Consider the following 16583-nt stretch of genomic DNA (forward strand, 5'->3'; position numbering starts at 1 on the left):
AAATAACACACAAAGGGATTCCCATAAGGATAACAGCTGATCTATCATAGAAACCCTCCAGGCCAGAAGGGAATGGCAGGACATACTGAAAGTAATGAAAGAGAATAACCTACAACCTAGATTACTGTACCCAGCAAGGATCTCATTCAGATATGAAGGAGAATTCAAAGCTTTACAGACAAGCAAAAGCTGAGAGAATTCAGCACCACCAAACCAGCTCTTCAACAAATGCTAAAGGATCTTCTCTAGATAGGAAATGCAGAAAGGTTGTATAAACGTGAACCCAAAACAACAAAGTAAATGGCAACGGGACCACACCTATCAATAATTACCCTAAATGTAAATGGGTTGAATGCCCCAATCAAAAGACAAAGATTGGCTGAATGGATACAAAAACAAGACCCCCATATATGCTGTCTACAAGAGACCCACCTCAAAGCAAGAGACACATACAGACTAAAAGTGAAGGGCTGGAAAAAAATATTTCACGCAAATGGAGACCAAAAGAAAGCAGGAGTCGCAATACTCATATCAGATAAAATAGACTTTCAAATAAAGGATGTGAAAAGAGACAAAGAAGGACACTACATAATGATCAAAGGATTAATGCAAGAAGAAAATATAACAATTATAAATATATATGCACCCAACATAGGAGCACTGCAATATGTACGGCAAACGCTAACGAGTATGAAAGAGGAAATTAATAGTAACACAATAATAGTGGGAGACTTTAATACCCCACTCACAACTATGGATAGATCAACTAAACAGAAAATTAACAAGGAAACACAAACCTTGAATGACACAATGGACCAGCTAGACCTGATTGATATCTATAGGACATTTCACCCCAAAACAAGCAACTTCACCTTTTTCTCAAGTGCACACGGAACCTTCTCCAGAATAGATCACATCCTGGGCCATAAATCTGGTCTTGGAAAATTCAAAAAAATTGAAATCATTCCAGTCATCTTTTCTGACCACAGTGCAGTAAGATTAGATCTCAATTACAGGAAAAAAATTGTTAAAAATTCAAACACCTGGAGGCTAAAGAACACGCTTCTGAATAACCAACAAATCATAGAAGAAATCAAAAAAGAAATCAAAATATGCATAGAAATGAATGAAAATGAAAACACAACAACCCAAAACCTATGGGACACTGTAAAAGCAGTGCTAAGGGGAAGGTTCATAGCATTACAGGCTTACATCAAGAAACAAGAAAAAAGCCAAATAAATAACCTAACTCTACACCTAAAGCAATTAGAGAAGGAAGAAATGAAGAACCCCAGAGTTAGCAGAAGGAAAGAAATCTTAAAAATTAAGGCAGAAATAAATGCAATAGAAACTAAAGAGACCATAGCAAAAATCAACAAAGCTAAAAGCTGGTTTTTTGAAAAAATAAACAAAATTGACAAACCATTAGCAAGACTCATTAAGAAACAAAGAGAGAAAAACCAAATTAACAAAATTAGAAATGAAAATGGAGAGATCACAACAGACAACACTGAAATACAAAGGATCATAAGAGACTACTACCAGCAGCTCTATGCCAATAAAATGGACAACTTGGATGAAATGGACAAATTCTTAGAAAAGTATAACTTTCCAAAACTGAACCAGGAAGAAATAGAAGATCTTAACAGACCCATCACAGGCAAGGAAATCGAAACTGTAATCAAAAATCTTCCAGCAAACAAAAGCCCAGGACCAGATGGCTTCACAGCTGAATTCTACCAAAAATTTAGAGAAGAGCTAACACCTATCTTACTCAAACTCTTCCAGAAAATTGCAGAAGAAGGTAAACTTCCAAACTCATTCTATGAGGCCACCATCACCCTAATTCCAAAATCAGACAAAGATGCCACAAAAAAAGAAAACTACAGGCCAATATCACTGATGAACATAGATGCAAAAATCCTTAAAAAATTCTAGCAAACAGAATCCAACAACATATTAAAAAAATCATACACCACGATCAAGTGGGCTTTATCCCAGGAATGCAAGGATTCTTCAATATCCGCAAATCAATCAATGTAATACACCACATTAACAAATTGAAAGATAAAAATCATATAATTATCTCAATAGATGCAGAGAAAGCCTTTGACAAAATTCAACACTCATTTATGATTAAAACTCTCCAAAAAGCAGGAATAGAAGGAACATACCTCAACATAATAAAAGCTATATATGACAAACCCACAGCAAGCATCACCCTCAATGGTGAAAATTGAAAGCATTTCCCTGAAATCAGGAACAAGACAAGGGTGCCCACTCTCACACTACTGTTCAACATAGTGTTGAAGTTTTGGCCACAGCAATCAGAGCAGAAAAAGAAGTAAAAGGAATCCAGATAGGAAAAGAAGAAGTGAAACTCTCACTGTTTGCAGATGACATGATCCTCTACATAGAAAACCCTAAAGACTCTACCAGAAAATTACTAGAGCTAATCAATGAATATAGTAAAGTTGCAGGATATAAAATTAACATACAGAAATCCCTTGCATTCCTATATACTAACAATGAAAAAACAGAAAGAGAAATTAAGGAAACAATACCATTCACCATTGCAACAAAAAGAATAAAATACTTAGGAGTATATCTACCTAAAGAAACAAAAGACCTATACATAGAAAACTATAAAACACTGATGAAAGAAATCAAAGAGGACACAAACAGATGGAGAAACATACCGTGTTCATGGATTGGAAGAATCAATATTGTCAAAATGGCTATTCTACCCAAAGCAATCTATAGATTCAATGCAATCCCTATCAAGCTACCAACGTATTTTTCACAGAACTAGAACAAATAATTTCACAATTTGTATGGAAATACAAAAAAACCTCGAATAGCCAAAGTAATCTTGAGAAAGAAGAATGGAACTGGAGGAATCAACCTGCCTGACTTCAGGCTCTACTACAAAGCCACAGTCATCAAGACAGTATGGTACTGGCACAAAGACAGAAATATAGATCAATGGAACAGAATAGAAAGCCCAGAGATAAATCCACGAACCTATGGACACCTTATCTTTGACAAAGGAGGCAAGGATATACAATGGAAAAAAGACAACCTCTTTAACAAGTGGTGCTGGGATAACTGGTCAACCACTTGTAAAAGAATGAAACTAGAACACTTTCTAACACCATACACAAAAATAAACTCAAAATGGATTAAAGATCTAAATGTAAGACCAGAAACTATAAAACTCCTAGAGGAGAACATAGGCAAAACACTCTCCGACATAAATCACAGCAAGATCCTCTATGACCCACCTCCCAGAATATTGGAAATAAAAGCAAAACTAAACAAATGGGACCTAATGAAACTTAAAAGCTTTTGCACTACAAAGGAAACTATAAGTAAGGTGAAAAGACAGCCCTCAGATTGGGAGAAAATAATAGCAAATGAAGAAACAGACAAAGGATTAATCTCAAAAATATACAAGCAACTCCTGCAGCTCAATTCCAGAAAAATAAATGACCCAATCAAAAAATGGGCCAAAGAACTAAACAGACATTTCTCCAAAGAAGACATACAGATGGCTAACAAACACATGAAAAGATGCTCAACATCACTCATTATCAGAGAAATGCAAATCAAAACCACAATGAGGTACCATTACACGCCAGTCAGGATGGCTGCTATCCAAAAGTCTACAAGCAATAAATGCTGGAGAGGGTGTGGAGAAAAGGGAACCCTCTTACACTGTTGGTGGGAATGCAAACTAGTACAGCCGCTATGGAGAACAGTGTGGAGATTTCTTAAAAAACTGGAAATAGAACTGCCATATGACCCAGCAATCCCACTTCTGGGCATACACACTGAGGAAACCAGATCTGAAAGAGACACGTGCACCCCAATGTTCATTGCAGCACTGTTTATAATAGCCAGGACATGGAAGCAACCTAGATGCCCATCAGAAGATGAATGAATAAAGAAGCTGTGGTACATATACACCATGGAATATTACACAGCCGTTAAAAAGAATTCATTTGAACCAGTTCTAATGAGATGGATGAAACTGGAGCCCATTATACAGACTGAAGTAAGCCAGAAAGATAAAGAACATTACAGCATACTAACACATATATATGGAATTTAGAAAGATGGTAACGATAACCCTATATGCAAAACAGAAAAAGAGACACAGAAGTACAGAACAGACTTTTGAACTCTGTGGGAGAAGGTGAGGGTGGGATGTTGTGAAAGAACAGCATGTATATTATCTATGGTGAAACAGGTCACCAGCCCAGGTGGGATGCATGAGACAAGTGCTCGGGCGTGGTGCACTGGGAAGACCCAGAGGAATCGGGTGGAGAGGGAGGTGGGAGGGGGGATCGGGATGGGGAATACGTGTAAATCTATTGCTGATTCATGTCAATGTATGACAAAACCCACTGAAAAAATAAATAAATTAAAAAAAAAAAAAAAGACTGGTGGAAAGGAACTTACTGTCTCTCGGTAAGTGAGACAACAGAGAGGAGCAGATGTGGAGAAGGATCAAGAGGAGGGTCAAGAGAGAGTTTGGGGTTGTATCACAAGGCACTATATCTCTAGTATTTGGTAAAGTGCCAGGCACATAGTGATAACTCAATAAATATTTCTTGACTAAAGTGAATGAAATCACTAACCACTGATTCAGGAAATAGTCTTAGTTTCAGAAGTTCAAAGTTGGTACAATGAAATGTGAAATTCTTGGTCCAATAAAAAAACTGCTTTCATTCTCCTTCAATGCCTGAAAACTCCTTCATATTGAAAACTATGACTCACATACCTAGAACAGCTATCCTTAAATTTGAGAGGAACAGTAACAGAATTTGACAAGTATATGCTCAACAAGAAAAAAATACTTTCAATTCTGGATGGGTACAACCTATCCAAATATCTTTTGCACCTGGGGTCCTGTGACTGGCTGAGTCCTAGTCCTCCTCTAGTTACGTCATGACTCACTAGGCACTATTAATAGAATGGAAGACTCTTGGTAGTTGCTGAAGGATCATATATCTGACAAGGGTCTGGTAACCAGAATATATAAAGAACTCAACTACACAACAACAAAAGGACAGACAACCCAATTAAAAAACAGGCTAAGAACTTGAATATAGACACCTCTCCAATAAAATGGCCAAAAAACACATTAAAAGATGCATAGCATTAAGGTAATGCAAATCAAATCATAGTGAGATATCACTTCACACCCACTAGGATGGCTATAATGAAAACCAAAACAAACCCAGAAAATAACAAGTGTTGACGAGGACATGGAGAAACTAGAACTTTCAAACACTGATAGTGGAAATGTAAAATGGTGCAGTTGCTGTGGAAAACAGTATGGTGGTTACTCAAATAGATAAATATAGAATTACCATATGGTCCAGCAATTCCACTCCAGGTATATACACAAAAGCACTGAAACAGATATTCAAATAAAAACTTGCAAACAAATGTTCTTGGTAGCACTATTTACAGTAGCCGGAAGGTATAAACAACGGAAATGCCCATCAACTGATAAATGGATAAATAAAATATGGTATATCCATTCAACGGAATTATTATTCAAAGAAAGGAATGGATATTATTCAAAGAAAGGAACACATGCTACAACATGAATGAACCTTATAAAACTTCATGCTAAATGAAAGAAGCCAGACACAGGAAGTCACCTATTTTGTGATTCTATTTATATGAAATGTTCAGAATAAACAACTTCACAGAGAAAGAAAGCAAACTGGTGGTCACCAGGAAATAGGGGGAGAAAGGGATGGGGAGTGACTGCTTAATGGGTACAGGGTTTCCCTCTGGGATGATAAAAATATTCTGGAGTTAGATAATGGTGATGGTTGTTCAACACTGTAAATGTATTGAGATTCACTGAATTGTACACTTTAAAATGATTAAAATGGTTAATTTTATGTTACATGAATTTTAATTCAATAAAAACAATAAATCACACAGCTCACACTTGACAGATTAAGGCCATGCACCCAACAACTGACTCAATTCTCTTACCATGCCGCCACTGCCTCCTTTACAAACCAAAGGTGCTCTGGACAACTTTGGCAGTGAACTTTTCCCTCCATCTAGCACCATCAGGCATAGTGTGTGTGTGCGTGCATGCGCACATTGTGTGTGTGTGTGTGTGTGTGTGTGTGTGTGTGTGTGTGTACATGCTCAGTTGTGTCTGACTCTTTGCGACCCCATGGACTGTAGCCTACCAGGCTCCTCTGTCCATGGAATTTTCCAGGCAAGAAATACTGGAGTGAGTTGCCATTTCTTTCTCCAGGGGATCTTCCCAACTCAGGGATTGAACCCATGTTTTTTGTGTCTCCTGTACTGGCAGGCAGAGTCTTTACCACTTGCGCCACCTGGGGAACCAATAGGCATAGTACCTAACTATATTTGTGATAACAGAATTCCTACAATTGACTAAGCACATAAAAGTTTCTAAGCAAAATATTTTATCATAGACTCACAATGTAAACCTTCTTAAACCAAGGTCTGCTATTCATATCACAAAGTCATCCTTCATTTAGAAGTTAACCATTATTCACATAACTGATGAACCAATGACAGCTGTGAAGGACAATCCCTTATGAGATGATACTGTTTGCAAAAAGAGTACAGCCAATGGTGTTTATGCCTTCAACTAATAAATACCATTTTTCACTAACAATCCTTGGCATTTTCCAACCCCTGTGATTTCTATCCTGCTGGTAGATCACAACTCTTAGAAATATGATGTGTAAAACTGACCTTTAAACCTTCCTGTGTCAGATTACTGTTGCCAATGAGGCAGAAATGGATAAAAGACAGATTGGTAGTAAACATCTGCATGACAACCCACTCCAGAGAGTCACTCTAACCTAAAGTCTTCAGGCAACAGCATTCAAACAGCCTTCTGGAAACCAAAGTTTGTTTGGTATTCTCTTATTCCGAGCTCAATGAGGGCCTAATCCTCCAACTTATATCCATACCTTTTAATCACCATCAATGATGAAGATTTCAAAGTATCAGAAATGTTACATGCATGCAACTGGAAAACCAAACTGCAAGATCAAGTTAATTAGGAAAAAAAAAATAGCTGCAAAGACTACTAGGAATGACACCTAGATGCATAATCCCTGACCAAGCCAAGTATTACATTTTCAACATGCTGACAATCTGGTCTTTGTTCATCAGTTCACTTAAAGGATGATGTCAGGGTCACTGGAGTGCTGCTAGCCTTTAGGATCAATGGCTTTCCAGATAAGAAACAGACTAAGGGCATAATCACCAACATCTGAGTCTCAAGAGTCCTGACAAAATAACCTCTTCAGGGAAAAGCACAAAGTCTCCAAAACAAATGCAAACAAGACTCCTTGAAATGGGGTAGAGGGGTAATCAGGCACCTCTGAGATACCTCCCTGAAAAGTCAGGAGAAGCATTCGGGTAACAAGACAGGCTAAGCGCCTCCCATAGAGACATATAAGACACTTCCCTCTCCCTTATCACTCCTCTATTGGGTAAACTTCTCAAAAGATTTTTCCAACATTCACAATTTCCATTTCCTTACTTTGTATTCACTTCAATCTGGTTTCTGCTTTTTTTTCAATCTAAAGCAGTTGTTACTGAGGTCAAAGACTCCATCTTGCTAAATTCAATATATCATTTTCGGTCTACATCTTTACTTGAGGACTCCTTTTTTTAAAATACTCTCTTCCCTTGCCTTTCATGACACATCTTAAACTGGAATTAAATTTGAAAGCGAGTTTCTAAGACAAAAATCAAATACAGTTTCAAATACTCTTGAAAATTCTATAAATGGCCTACTAAGTAAAGCCTGTTTTTTGTATGTATAACTTTATGCAGTAATGAACAGAATATATGTATACATGCAAAACAAACAGTAAGTATACCTGCTGTTTAGAACACTTTCTTTCATCTAACTAGAAACAACTTCAAGTGTATTGGGTTAAGTTTGCACACCTTAACTGCAAGCAAGTTACCATCCACTGTACCTCTCTTGCCACTTCTCATCACTTTCCTGGGGCTACCCTCCTGGACCCAACTTTGAAATGCTAGGGCTGAGCCCTCCTCTCAGTCTCTAACGGATGGTTCTCAACGTCCACTGCTCAGTGGAAACACCTGAGGACTTTAAAGATCCTAGGCTGCAATTCAGATAAAATAAACAGAAACAGGGGCTTCCCTAGAGGCCCAGATGTATAGAATCTGCCTGCAATGCAGGAGACTCAGGTTTGATCCCTGAGTCGGGAAGACCCCCTGGAGAAGAAAATGGCAACCCATTCCAGTATGCTTTGCCTGGAAAATCCCAAGGATAGAGGAGCCTGGCGGGCTACAGTCTGGAGGGTTGCAGAGTTGGACATGACCTAGCAACTAAACAACAACAAACAGAAAAAGAAATTTCTTAGGTAGGCTCCAGCAACAGTATTTTTTAACCATTCAGTGTTTCCATGTGCCACGAAAATGAGAATCACTATTCCATACTCTTTCCCCACAGCAGGGATTCCACACTCAAATGCCTATAGGGTCAGAGAAGAAAATAAACAAAGCAGGCCAGGAATAAGTCTTAGGTAGTGGTAGGCTCTTTGGTGGATTAGAAAGCAGCTGGGATCAGCTGTGCTCAATTGTTCCTATATGCGAAAGCCAGCTCAGTAGAGCTACATCTTCATACTTTTAAAGAAAAGCCCCAAATCTAGATTTTCATGGGAAATTTTCACATTTTAAATTACTGGCAACTAACTCAAAATTAAACAACAAACACTACCACTGTATGTGAAAAACAACACACATCTGGAAAGCAGATTCAGCTGTGGGCTGAGGGTGTACAACCTCTCTGCTGGTTAATTTCATTTATGCCCTTCAATTTACACCTAAATATGTGTATCCCCTGTTCATCACACTCTTCTGGGCTCTGGATTTGAATTAGCAAATGTTCATCTGACATCTCCGCTTCTCACCAGTCCCAAAGTGAACTGTAATTTAAACTACCTCAAACATTTGACCTTCCAGTGTATAGTTCAGGTACCAGCACCATTCACCTGGCTGGGCAAGCAAGAAACCTGGGCTTCATCCTATGCATGTATTTCTCTTTCTCAGTGCTTGTACCATACCACTCATCAAATCCTATCAATTACACCTCCTAAATATATCCCTTACATCTATCCACTTCCCTTTATCTCCTCTGTTATCAGCTTGGGCCCAGCTACCAGGTTTTCTCTACCTTTCCACAGTGTAGTTTTCCTCTGTATCCATGGATGCAAACCTGCAGATGTGGAGGCCTGACTGTACTACACCATGTTATATAGGACTTGAGCATCCATGGATTTTGGTACCCAAGAGGGTCCCAGCACCAATCCCCAGTGGATCCTAAAGGCTGACAGTATTAGCCAGCTCAAGGTGCCACAATAAAATACCACAGACTGGATAGCTTAAACAATAGAAATTTGTTTTCTCACAGTTCTGGAGGATAGACCTCCCATATCAATGTCTGGCAAGGCTGGGTTCTGGTAAGGGCTCTGCCCGGCATGTAAATGGCTACATTCTCACTGTGTGCTCACATGCCTTCCCTTCCTCCTCTTCTTGTATGTAAGGCCACCAATTTTATAGGATTAGGGCCCCACCCTTATGACCTCATTTAACCTTAATTACCTCCTAAATACTACCTTCAAATATAGTCACATTAGGGAGTAGGGCTTCAAAAAGCAATTTTAGGGGGATGCAATTCACTCAACAGCACATTGTAATCTTAGAATCATTTTTCTCCCAACATTCACTCATTCTCTTCAATTTGATAAGAATAATCTTTCACAACCACAAATATTTACAAATGTTTGTGTGTATACATGCTTGACCCAACAATTCTACTTCCAGGAATTTATCCTACAAATATATTCACACACATATGAACTAGCATATGCATAATACTATTTCTTATAGTAAATTACTGGAAACAATTTAAATGTCCCTCAATAGGGGAATGGTTAAATAATCTGTGGTGTATCTATACAATGGAATACTAGATAGTCATTGAAAAGAATAAGAACACTATGTACTAGAATGGAAAGATTTCTAGGACATCATTAAGAGAACAAAACAAGAAACAGAACAGTGTATACCAGTATGCTGTTTGTGTAAACAACAGAAAGAATATGCATTTGCTTGAATGTTAATGACATTTCTAGAATGACCATTCTAGAAAATGTCTAGATGATACATAAAACTACTAACCATGATGACCCCTTTGGAAGGAATGGGAAAACTGGCAGCTGGGGCAGGGAGTAGGACCCGCTGCAGACATTCTGCAGACTGTCCCCCAAAGCTTTGCCTTGTAACTTCTATTTTTTCTTGAGTTTACCTCACCTTAAAGGTTATTTCCCAAGCAAACTTTCCCCAGTTTCCAAACTAGGTCAGTACCCCTTTTTTTAGGTACTCACAGTACCTATACTTCTTCCTGAACCTATCACAATTGTAATGGGGAATTGTATAATTATACATTTCTGTCACTCTCTTTAAACTACATGGTCCAAGAGTGCAGACAACATTCATGGCTTTTACTGCTGTATTCCCAGACCTAAAATAATGTCTGCCCTAGACATTTCTAGAATTGTCATGTAGGTCCTCCCTCACATGTTTGCTGAACAAATGAATGACTGCTCTTACCTTCAAACCTAGCAGAGTAAACTGACACAGAAGCAAATGATCACAATGCGTCTGTCATTAGTGTTAAGACAGCAGTCCATTTAGAACAGTGATTCTCAAGTGGGGGTGATTTTGACCCTCCCAGGGGACATCTGGAAGTGTCTGGAAACATTTTTGAGTGTTACAACTGTGTGGGTTGTGTGACTGTTGGACTGTCACAACTGTGTGTGTGTGTGGAGGGGGACTCCTGGTAACTATTAACTAGAGGTCAGGAATGCTGCTAAACAACCTATAATGCACAGGATAGCCTCCACAAAAAGAATTATCTGGTCCAAAATGTCAACCACATCTTTAATTTAGAGGAAGGTCATAACCAAAATGGTGATCAGTTCTATTCCAGGTGGTGGTGTTTTTTTGCAGGGGGTTAGGATGTCAAGAAAAGCTTCAGAGAGGAAGTAAAGCTTTAAATTGCCTGTTGAAGGGTGGCAGGGACCATATCACAGTAAATTGTCTGCCAAAGGTAATGTGAGGTGTTTAAAGGCAAAGTTATGGTTTAAACAGGTTCCCCCCCACCACGTACCCCATACCCTGATATTACTCATCTTTATTCCCTTCTTGTTGAAACAAAACTTTCATTCTCTTAGGGTAGTGATTTCAGCTAAAAATATTAAGGCCAAATTAATTCAGACTAAGATAAAGTCAGATAGGCCTTTCACTCTTCAAAATGTCAGCTGCATTTTAAAATATGCAAATACTTACAAATACAAAAAAATCTTTAACTCCTTAATGTTCAGATTACTTGTAATAAAGCTACTTTTGAACTCAATAGCCAGGTTGGTTCTGGTAAAGATGTCTCCAATTTTTTTTTTTTAAAAAGGGCTTCTCCATTTTTTTTATTGTTTTTAACTTTCTTCCCTCTGTCCTCAGTTTCTGAGGTCCCAAGATCCAAGTTTTTCCACAAGCATCTCATGCTATTAAGTTCTTGTGCCAGAGAGGATACGATGCAATAAATGTAAATAAATTGTACATATAAATTAGGAGTAATCTGTAGATTTTTTAAAAGGCTTTCACTAAAAGTTATAGATACTCCTGAAGAAATTAAGTTCAGATAATTCAAAATAGAAAGAAAGAAAGAAAACAGTGTTTTACTGTAACACAAGCCTGCTGCCTTCTGAGCTGGAAGCACACACTCTGCTCTAGTATGGCCATTCTCAGGGTCTCGGAGTGGGTGTTCTCTCCAGAAACTGAGGCTTGAGACTAACCAAGAACAAAGAAAAACGCCTGGCACGGAAGGTTTGGGCGAAGTTTTGTACATAAATGATTTGAGGAGGAACACTTCCTCAGATTTTGGAAGGCATACAAATCACTCTTTTTCTTGCTTACATGTAAAAAAACTTTTATTTCGTGTTTCCAGATCATTTCCTAATAAGAAAATACCTTATAATTTACAGACAGCAATTTATTCTCCCTTACATTTGCTGACCACTAAAACTGGATACAGTTTCCTTAAGCTTTACCAGAGTCAGAGGACTGGGAATGATGTGAGCATAGCAGAGTGCAAATGCAACATCAACTCCAACGTCGGCCAGCTGGTTTCCATCGAGAGGTCCCCCTGGAGAAAGCCCCTCCGAGGCGGCGGCCGGGGTCGGCGCGGAGTAAGACCCACCGGGGCGGCCCAGTGGCAGCCACGGGGCAGGGCCGGGGTCTGCCTGGACCCTGTTTACCTTTGTTTCAGGTACTCCAGCTCACAGCCGGGCCCGGGATCCCGCCCGAGGCCCCGAGCTGGTGACACATCCTTCTTTGGCCAAGTCGGGCCGAGGTTGGGCAGGGGGCGGGGAAGGAAAATAAAGCCTCAGCTCCTAACGACGTGACTCTCAGTTCTTCCAAAACGTTGGCATTTGTTTCTCTGCCAAGCTTTCCTATTAACAAGTTCCCGAGGGCTGTACGGACGAACTGGCCCCGGAGCCCCGAAAGTGGGAGGGACCAGGCCGTCCCCCGCCCTCTCGTCTGTTGGCGCCCCGGGGCAGGCCGTTTTCACACCTCCCGGGCTGACAAGGCCCGGGACCAAGCTGGGCATGAGGCGGCGCCCGTACCGCCTCGAACCCCGACTTCCGCGGCCGGGCCAGCCCCGCTGGCCCCTCGGGCCAGTCCGGTCCCCGCCCCCAGGCCCCGGCCCCGCCCGCCCGGGCCTCCGCGCACCGCCCCCCGGCCTCGCCACAACCCGCGGGCCGGACCCGGGGCGCGAGAGCGCCCGGCCGCGCGGCCGGCGGCCACACGCCTACCTCAGCGCCCGCGGTTCCTCCTCCGGCTCCTGCCTTGGATCACGGACAGCGATAGCCGCCAGGCCTCCCGGCGGTGCGGGATATGAGACTGCGAGTGCGGCGCGTGAGGAGCTGAGGCCCGAGCGCGCCCCGCCCAGCCGCCAGTCCACCCCCACCTACCCCTCGGCCCCACCCTCTGCTGTGGGCTCGGAGCCCCGCCCCGCCTGCCAGGCTCCGCCCCTCCCAGTGGGCCCCGCCCACCCTGCCGGCCTGAGAGTGACAGGGGGCGGTCAGGGGCGCTAGGAGAGCGCGGCGGCCGCAGTGCTTGCAGTCCCGCGTCTGGCGGCCATGCGGGAACGCGATTCGTAGTGCTTACTACGATTTGGCGGATGCGAATTTCACTCTAGGATATATTATTACAGTGACTGGTATTATAACCTTATCGTTGTTGTTGTTATTGTCAGTAGTAGTTTTGCTCTCTTGTAGCCGACTGGATGGTACCATTTGAGGCTAGAGGTGGCAGACAGGTAGCCCTCACCGCTGACCAGACACTCCTGGTCACTCTGATACAGCATCTGCGCCGTGTGTCGTTATGAAATAGTGAATAAGTTGTGGGAATTTTGAAAGAGATATTTATTATTAACAGTTATTGTTAAATATAACACAAATACACAAAGTCGTATAAAACCAATGTACAACTTATGAATTATCCAGAGACATACGCCTTTATAACAACTCCTCAGATTTAGCACCATTTTAAATGGTCTGGCTTAAAACATAAATCTCATTGATAGTTGGGAGGAGTCAGCTAGGGAAGATCCTCCCAAAATTACCTTCCTTGTAAATGACACAGGGATTCACAGGCCACTTGCCCACAGTCCTGTGCTAAGAGCACATACAGGAAACTTGAAAAAGTGAAATTCTTTATTAAAAAGATAAATCAATAAATACACAAACATGTAAATAACTTAATAAATAAGTCAATCAGGAGAGTGAACAGCATGAATAAGGAGCACCTAGGGGTGGGAAGTATGTGGGTATGTGAAGACTTAAAAATAGCCAAGGATTAGGTGGCCTGCAAGGGTAGGTCCTGGACACCTAGCTGTCCTCGCTGTGTCACTAACACCTAGCACAAAACCAAGGGTATAATAGATGCTGTGTGTGTATTTATAGTTCAAGAAAGGAAAAAAGATAGGTATATATTCATATATACAGTTGACCCCTGAACAAGGCTGGGTGAGTACGGGGCGTCTATCACCCACCCACCTCCCTTGCAGTGGAAAATCCTCTGTCATGCTATCTCTGACTCAAAAACAAAGAATTGATAAATGACTCACTCGAGGGCTGAAAAAGTTTGGATAGAATCAGGATTCAAATCTTAGTTCTTTTGACTCCACATATTGTAATCTCTAATCAAGCACAGATTTTCCCCTGCATTTAAAGATCTGAAACATGAAAATACAAGTACCGTATTTATTGAGAAGTATCTGCATATAAGTGGATCTCCAATGTCCGAACCTTCGTTGTTCAAGGGTCAAATGTGTAATCACACCAAACATGCTTTGCCTACTGAATAATTTCATCCAGGGTCACATCTTCCAATAGTTAAAATGATGTGCTCCCTAAGATGCCTTCATGCCTTGGAGCTTTAAACTTTATGCTGCTTTCCAGTTTAAAAAAAAAAAAAAGCTCTTTCAAGTGAATTAGCCTATCTTACTTGAGATTTAGAGCAGTCCTGTGAGAAAGGCAGGGCAGGACAGAAGGACTTTGCAAAGGTCACAGTGTAATGCATACTTGTGAGGAAGGGAAGTACACAATGAACTGTACAATTTCAGTACTGCTGACTCTGCCAATCCCTGCTGGATTCCAGGTTTGTTTTGACAGTTTCATTATCTGAGTTTTTACATTAGGACTTTTTGGGCTCCTTTGCTATATGCAGTATGATTTGAATTTATAAAGCACGCAAGATCTAACTTGAAATTTGATTCAGCACGACGGAGTCAGCATATCCGTCTTAAGTACCTTGGCGAGTTAGGGTAGAGAGCTACCAATTCACCACAATTTATTGAGCATCCAAACTCTGTGGTTGGTGATATGAATACGAAGAATAGAAAATGTGTAGACATAATCTTTGCTCTAAAGGGATTTATAGCCAAATTAGGGAGAACAAGTTGAAAATAAACAAGTGTTTAATTTGTTTGGATGGTAGGGGAACAGTCTTGAGCACAATTAATTCTATTAGGTGTAGGGAGAGAGTATGATAAGTCTTTTCAGAGAAGAGAATACCTGATTATTTTTTTTTTTAATTATGGAAAAGAAAATCAACTTTTGCAAAAGTAGGGCTTCCTCAGTGGCTCACCAGTAAAGAATTCACCGGTAATGCAGGAGATTCAGGAGACTTGGGTTCAATCCCTGGGTTGGGAAGTTCCCCTGGAGGAGGAAATGGAAACCCACTCCAATATTCCTGTTTGGGAAATTTCATGGACAAGGAGCCTGAGGGCTACAGTCCATAGGGCGCAGAGTCGGACCTGACTGAGCAACTGAACACAACACAACGACACTGCAAAAGCAGAGAGAATAATGTGATGAACTACTGTGCTCTCATTACTCAGCTTTAACAGCTACCATCCCATGACCCCTGTGTTCCTTCTGTATCCTCACCATCTCTTTCCCTCCCTGGATTATTCTGAAGCAAATCACAGTAGAATATTATTTCAAATATTCTAGAATATTTGAAATATTATTTCAGTAGAATATTATTTCTCTAAAATATAGGTTCTGTTTTTAAAAACAACAAAATCATTTATCTTTAAAAATTATTTTTTTGGCTCAGGTAATAAAGAATTTCCCTGCAATTCAGGAGACCCGGTTTCATCCTTGGGTCAGGAAGATCTCCTAGAGAAGGGAATGGCTATCCATTCCAGTATTTTTGCCTGGAGAATTCCATGGACAGAGGAGCCTGGTGGGCTACAGTCCATGGGGTCGCAAAAAGTCAGGATACAACTGAGTGAATAACACTTTTACTAACATCTAGTCAGTATTCAAATTTCCCCAATTTTCTCACAAGTGTTTATATAGTTTATATCTTCAAGTCAGGATTCAGATAAAGCCCTCACATTGTATTTTTTAATGATTCTTTTTTATTTTTTAAGTTTATATAGGAAGCATTACTATGAATAAAGCTAGTGGAGGTGATGGAATTCCAGCAGAGCTATTCCAAATCCTAAAAGATGATGCTGTTAGAGTGCTGCACTAATATGCCAGCAAATTTGGAAAATTCGGCAGTGGCCACAGGACAGGAAAAGGTCAGTTTCATTCCAATCCCAAAGAAAGGCAATGCCATTGAATGCTCAAACTACCACGTAGTTGTGCTCATTTCACATGCTAGCTCAAAGTCCTGCAAGTTAGACTTCAACAGTACATGAACTGAGAACTTCCAGATGTACAAGCTGGATTTAGAAAAGACTGAAGAACCAGAGATCAAATTTCCAACATCTGTTGGATCATAGAAAGAGCAAGAGAATTCCAAAAAAATATCTACTTCTGTTTCATTGACTATGCTAAAGCCTGTGACTGTGTGGATCACAGCAAACTGTAGAAAATTCTTAAAGAGATGGGAATACCAGACCACCTCACCTGCCTTCTGAGAAACCTGTGTGCAAATCAAGAAGC

General features: G+C 40.5%; 2 protein-coding genes across 2 annotated transcripts in view; one reads left to right on the plus strand and one right to left on the minus strand.

The window, feature by feature from the left end:
• Nucleotides 1-13092, minus strand: part of PPP2R3A (protein phosphatase 2 regulatory subunit B''alpha) — a 212856-nt gene extending 199764 nt beyond the window's left edge. Inside the window, exon 1 of the mRNA XM_043474125.1 lies at nt 12933-13092. The gene's annotated coding sequence lies outside the window, so the exon portion shown is untranslated. The remainder of the gene's footprint in view (nt 1-12932) is intronic.
• Nucleotides 12212-13214, plus strand: LOC122445155 (basic proline-rich protein-like). Its single transcript, XM_043474126.1, has 2 exons — nt 12212-12435; nt 12581-13214. The coding sequence occupies exons 1-2, from the start codon at nt 12212-12214 to the stop codon at nt 13212-13214; spliced, it is 858 nt and encodes a 285-aa protein (XP_043330061.1).
• Nucleotides 13215-16583: the final 3369 nt, after the last annotated feature.

This window comes from Cervus canadensis, chromosome 7, assembly GCF_019320065.1.
Source record: "Cervus canadensis isolate Bull #8, Minnesota chromosome 7, ASM1932006v1, whole genome shotgun sequence".
NCBI lineage: Eukaryota > Metazoa > Chordata > Mammalia > Artiodactyla > Cervidae > Cervus > Cervus canadensis.

Bases quoted from the DNA above. Each gene is read 5' to 3' on its own strand.
- LOC122445155 (XM_043474126.1), top strand. From the start codon at position 12,212: ATGCAACATCAACTCCAACGTCGGCCAGCTGGTTTCCATCGAGAGGTC. The intron at 12,436-12,580 runs GTGACACATCCT...CCTATTAACAAG, and splicing joins CCGCCCGAGGCCCCGAGCTG to TTCCCGAGGGCTGTACGGAC.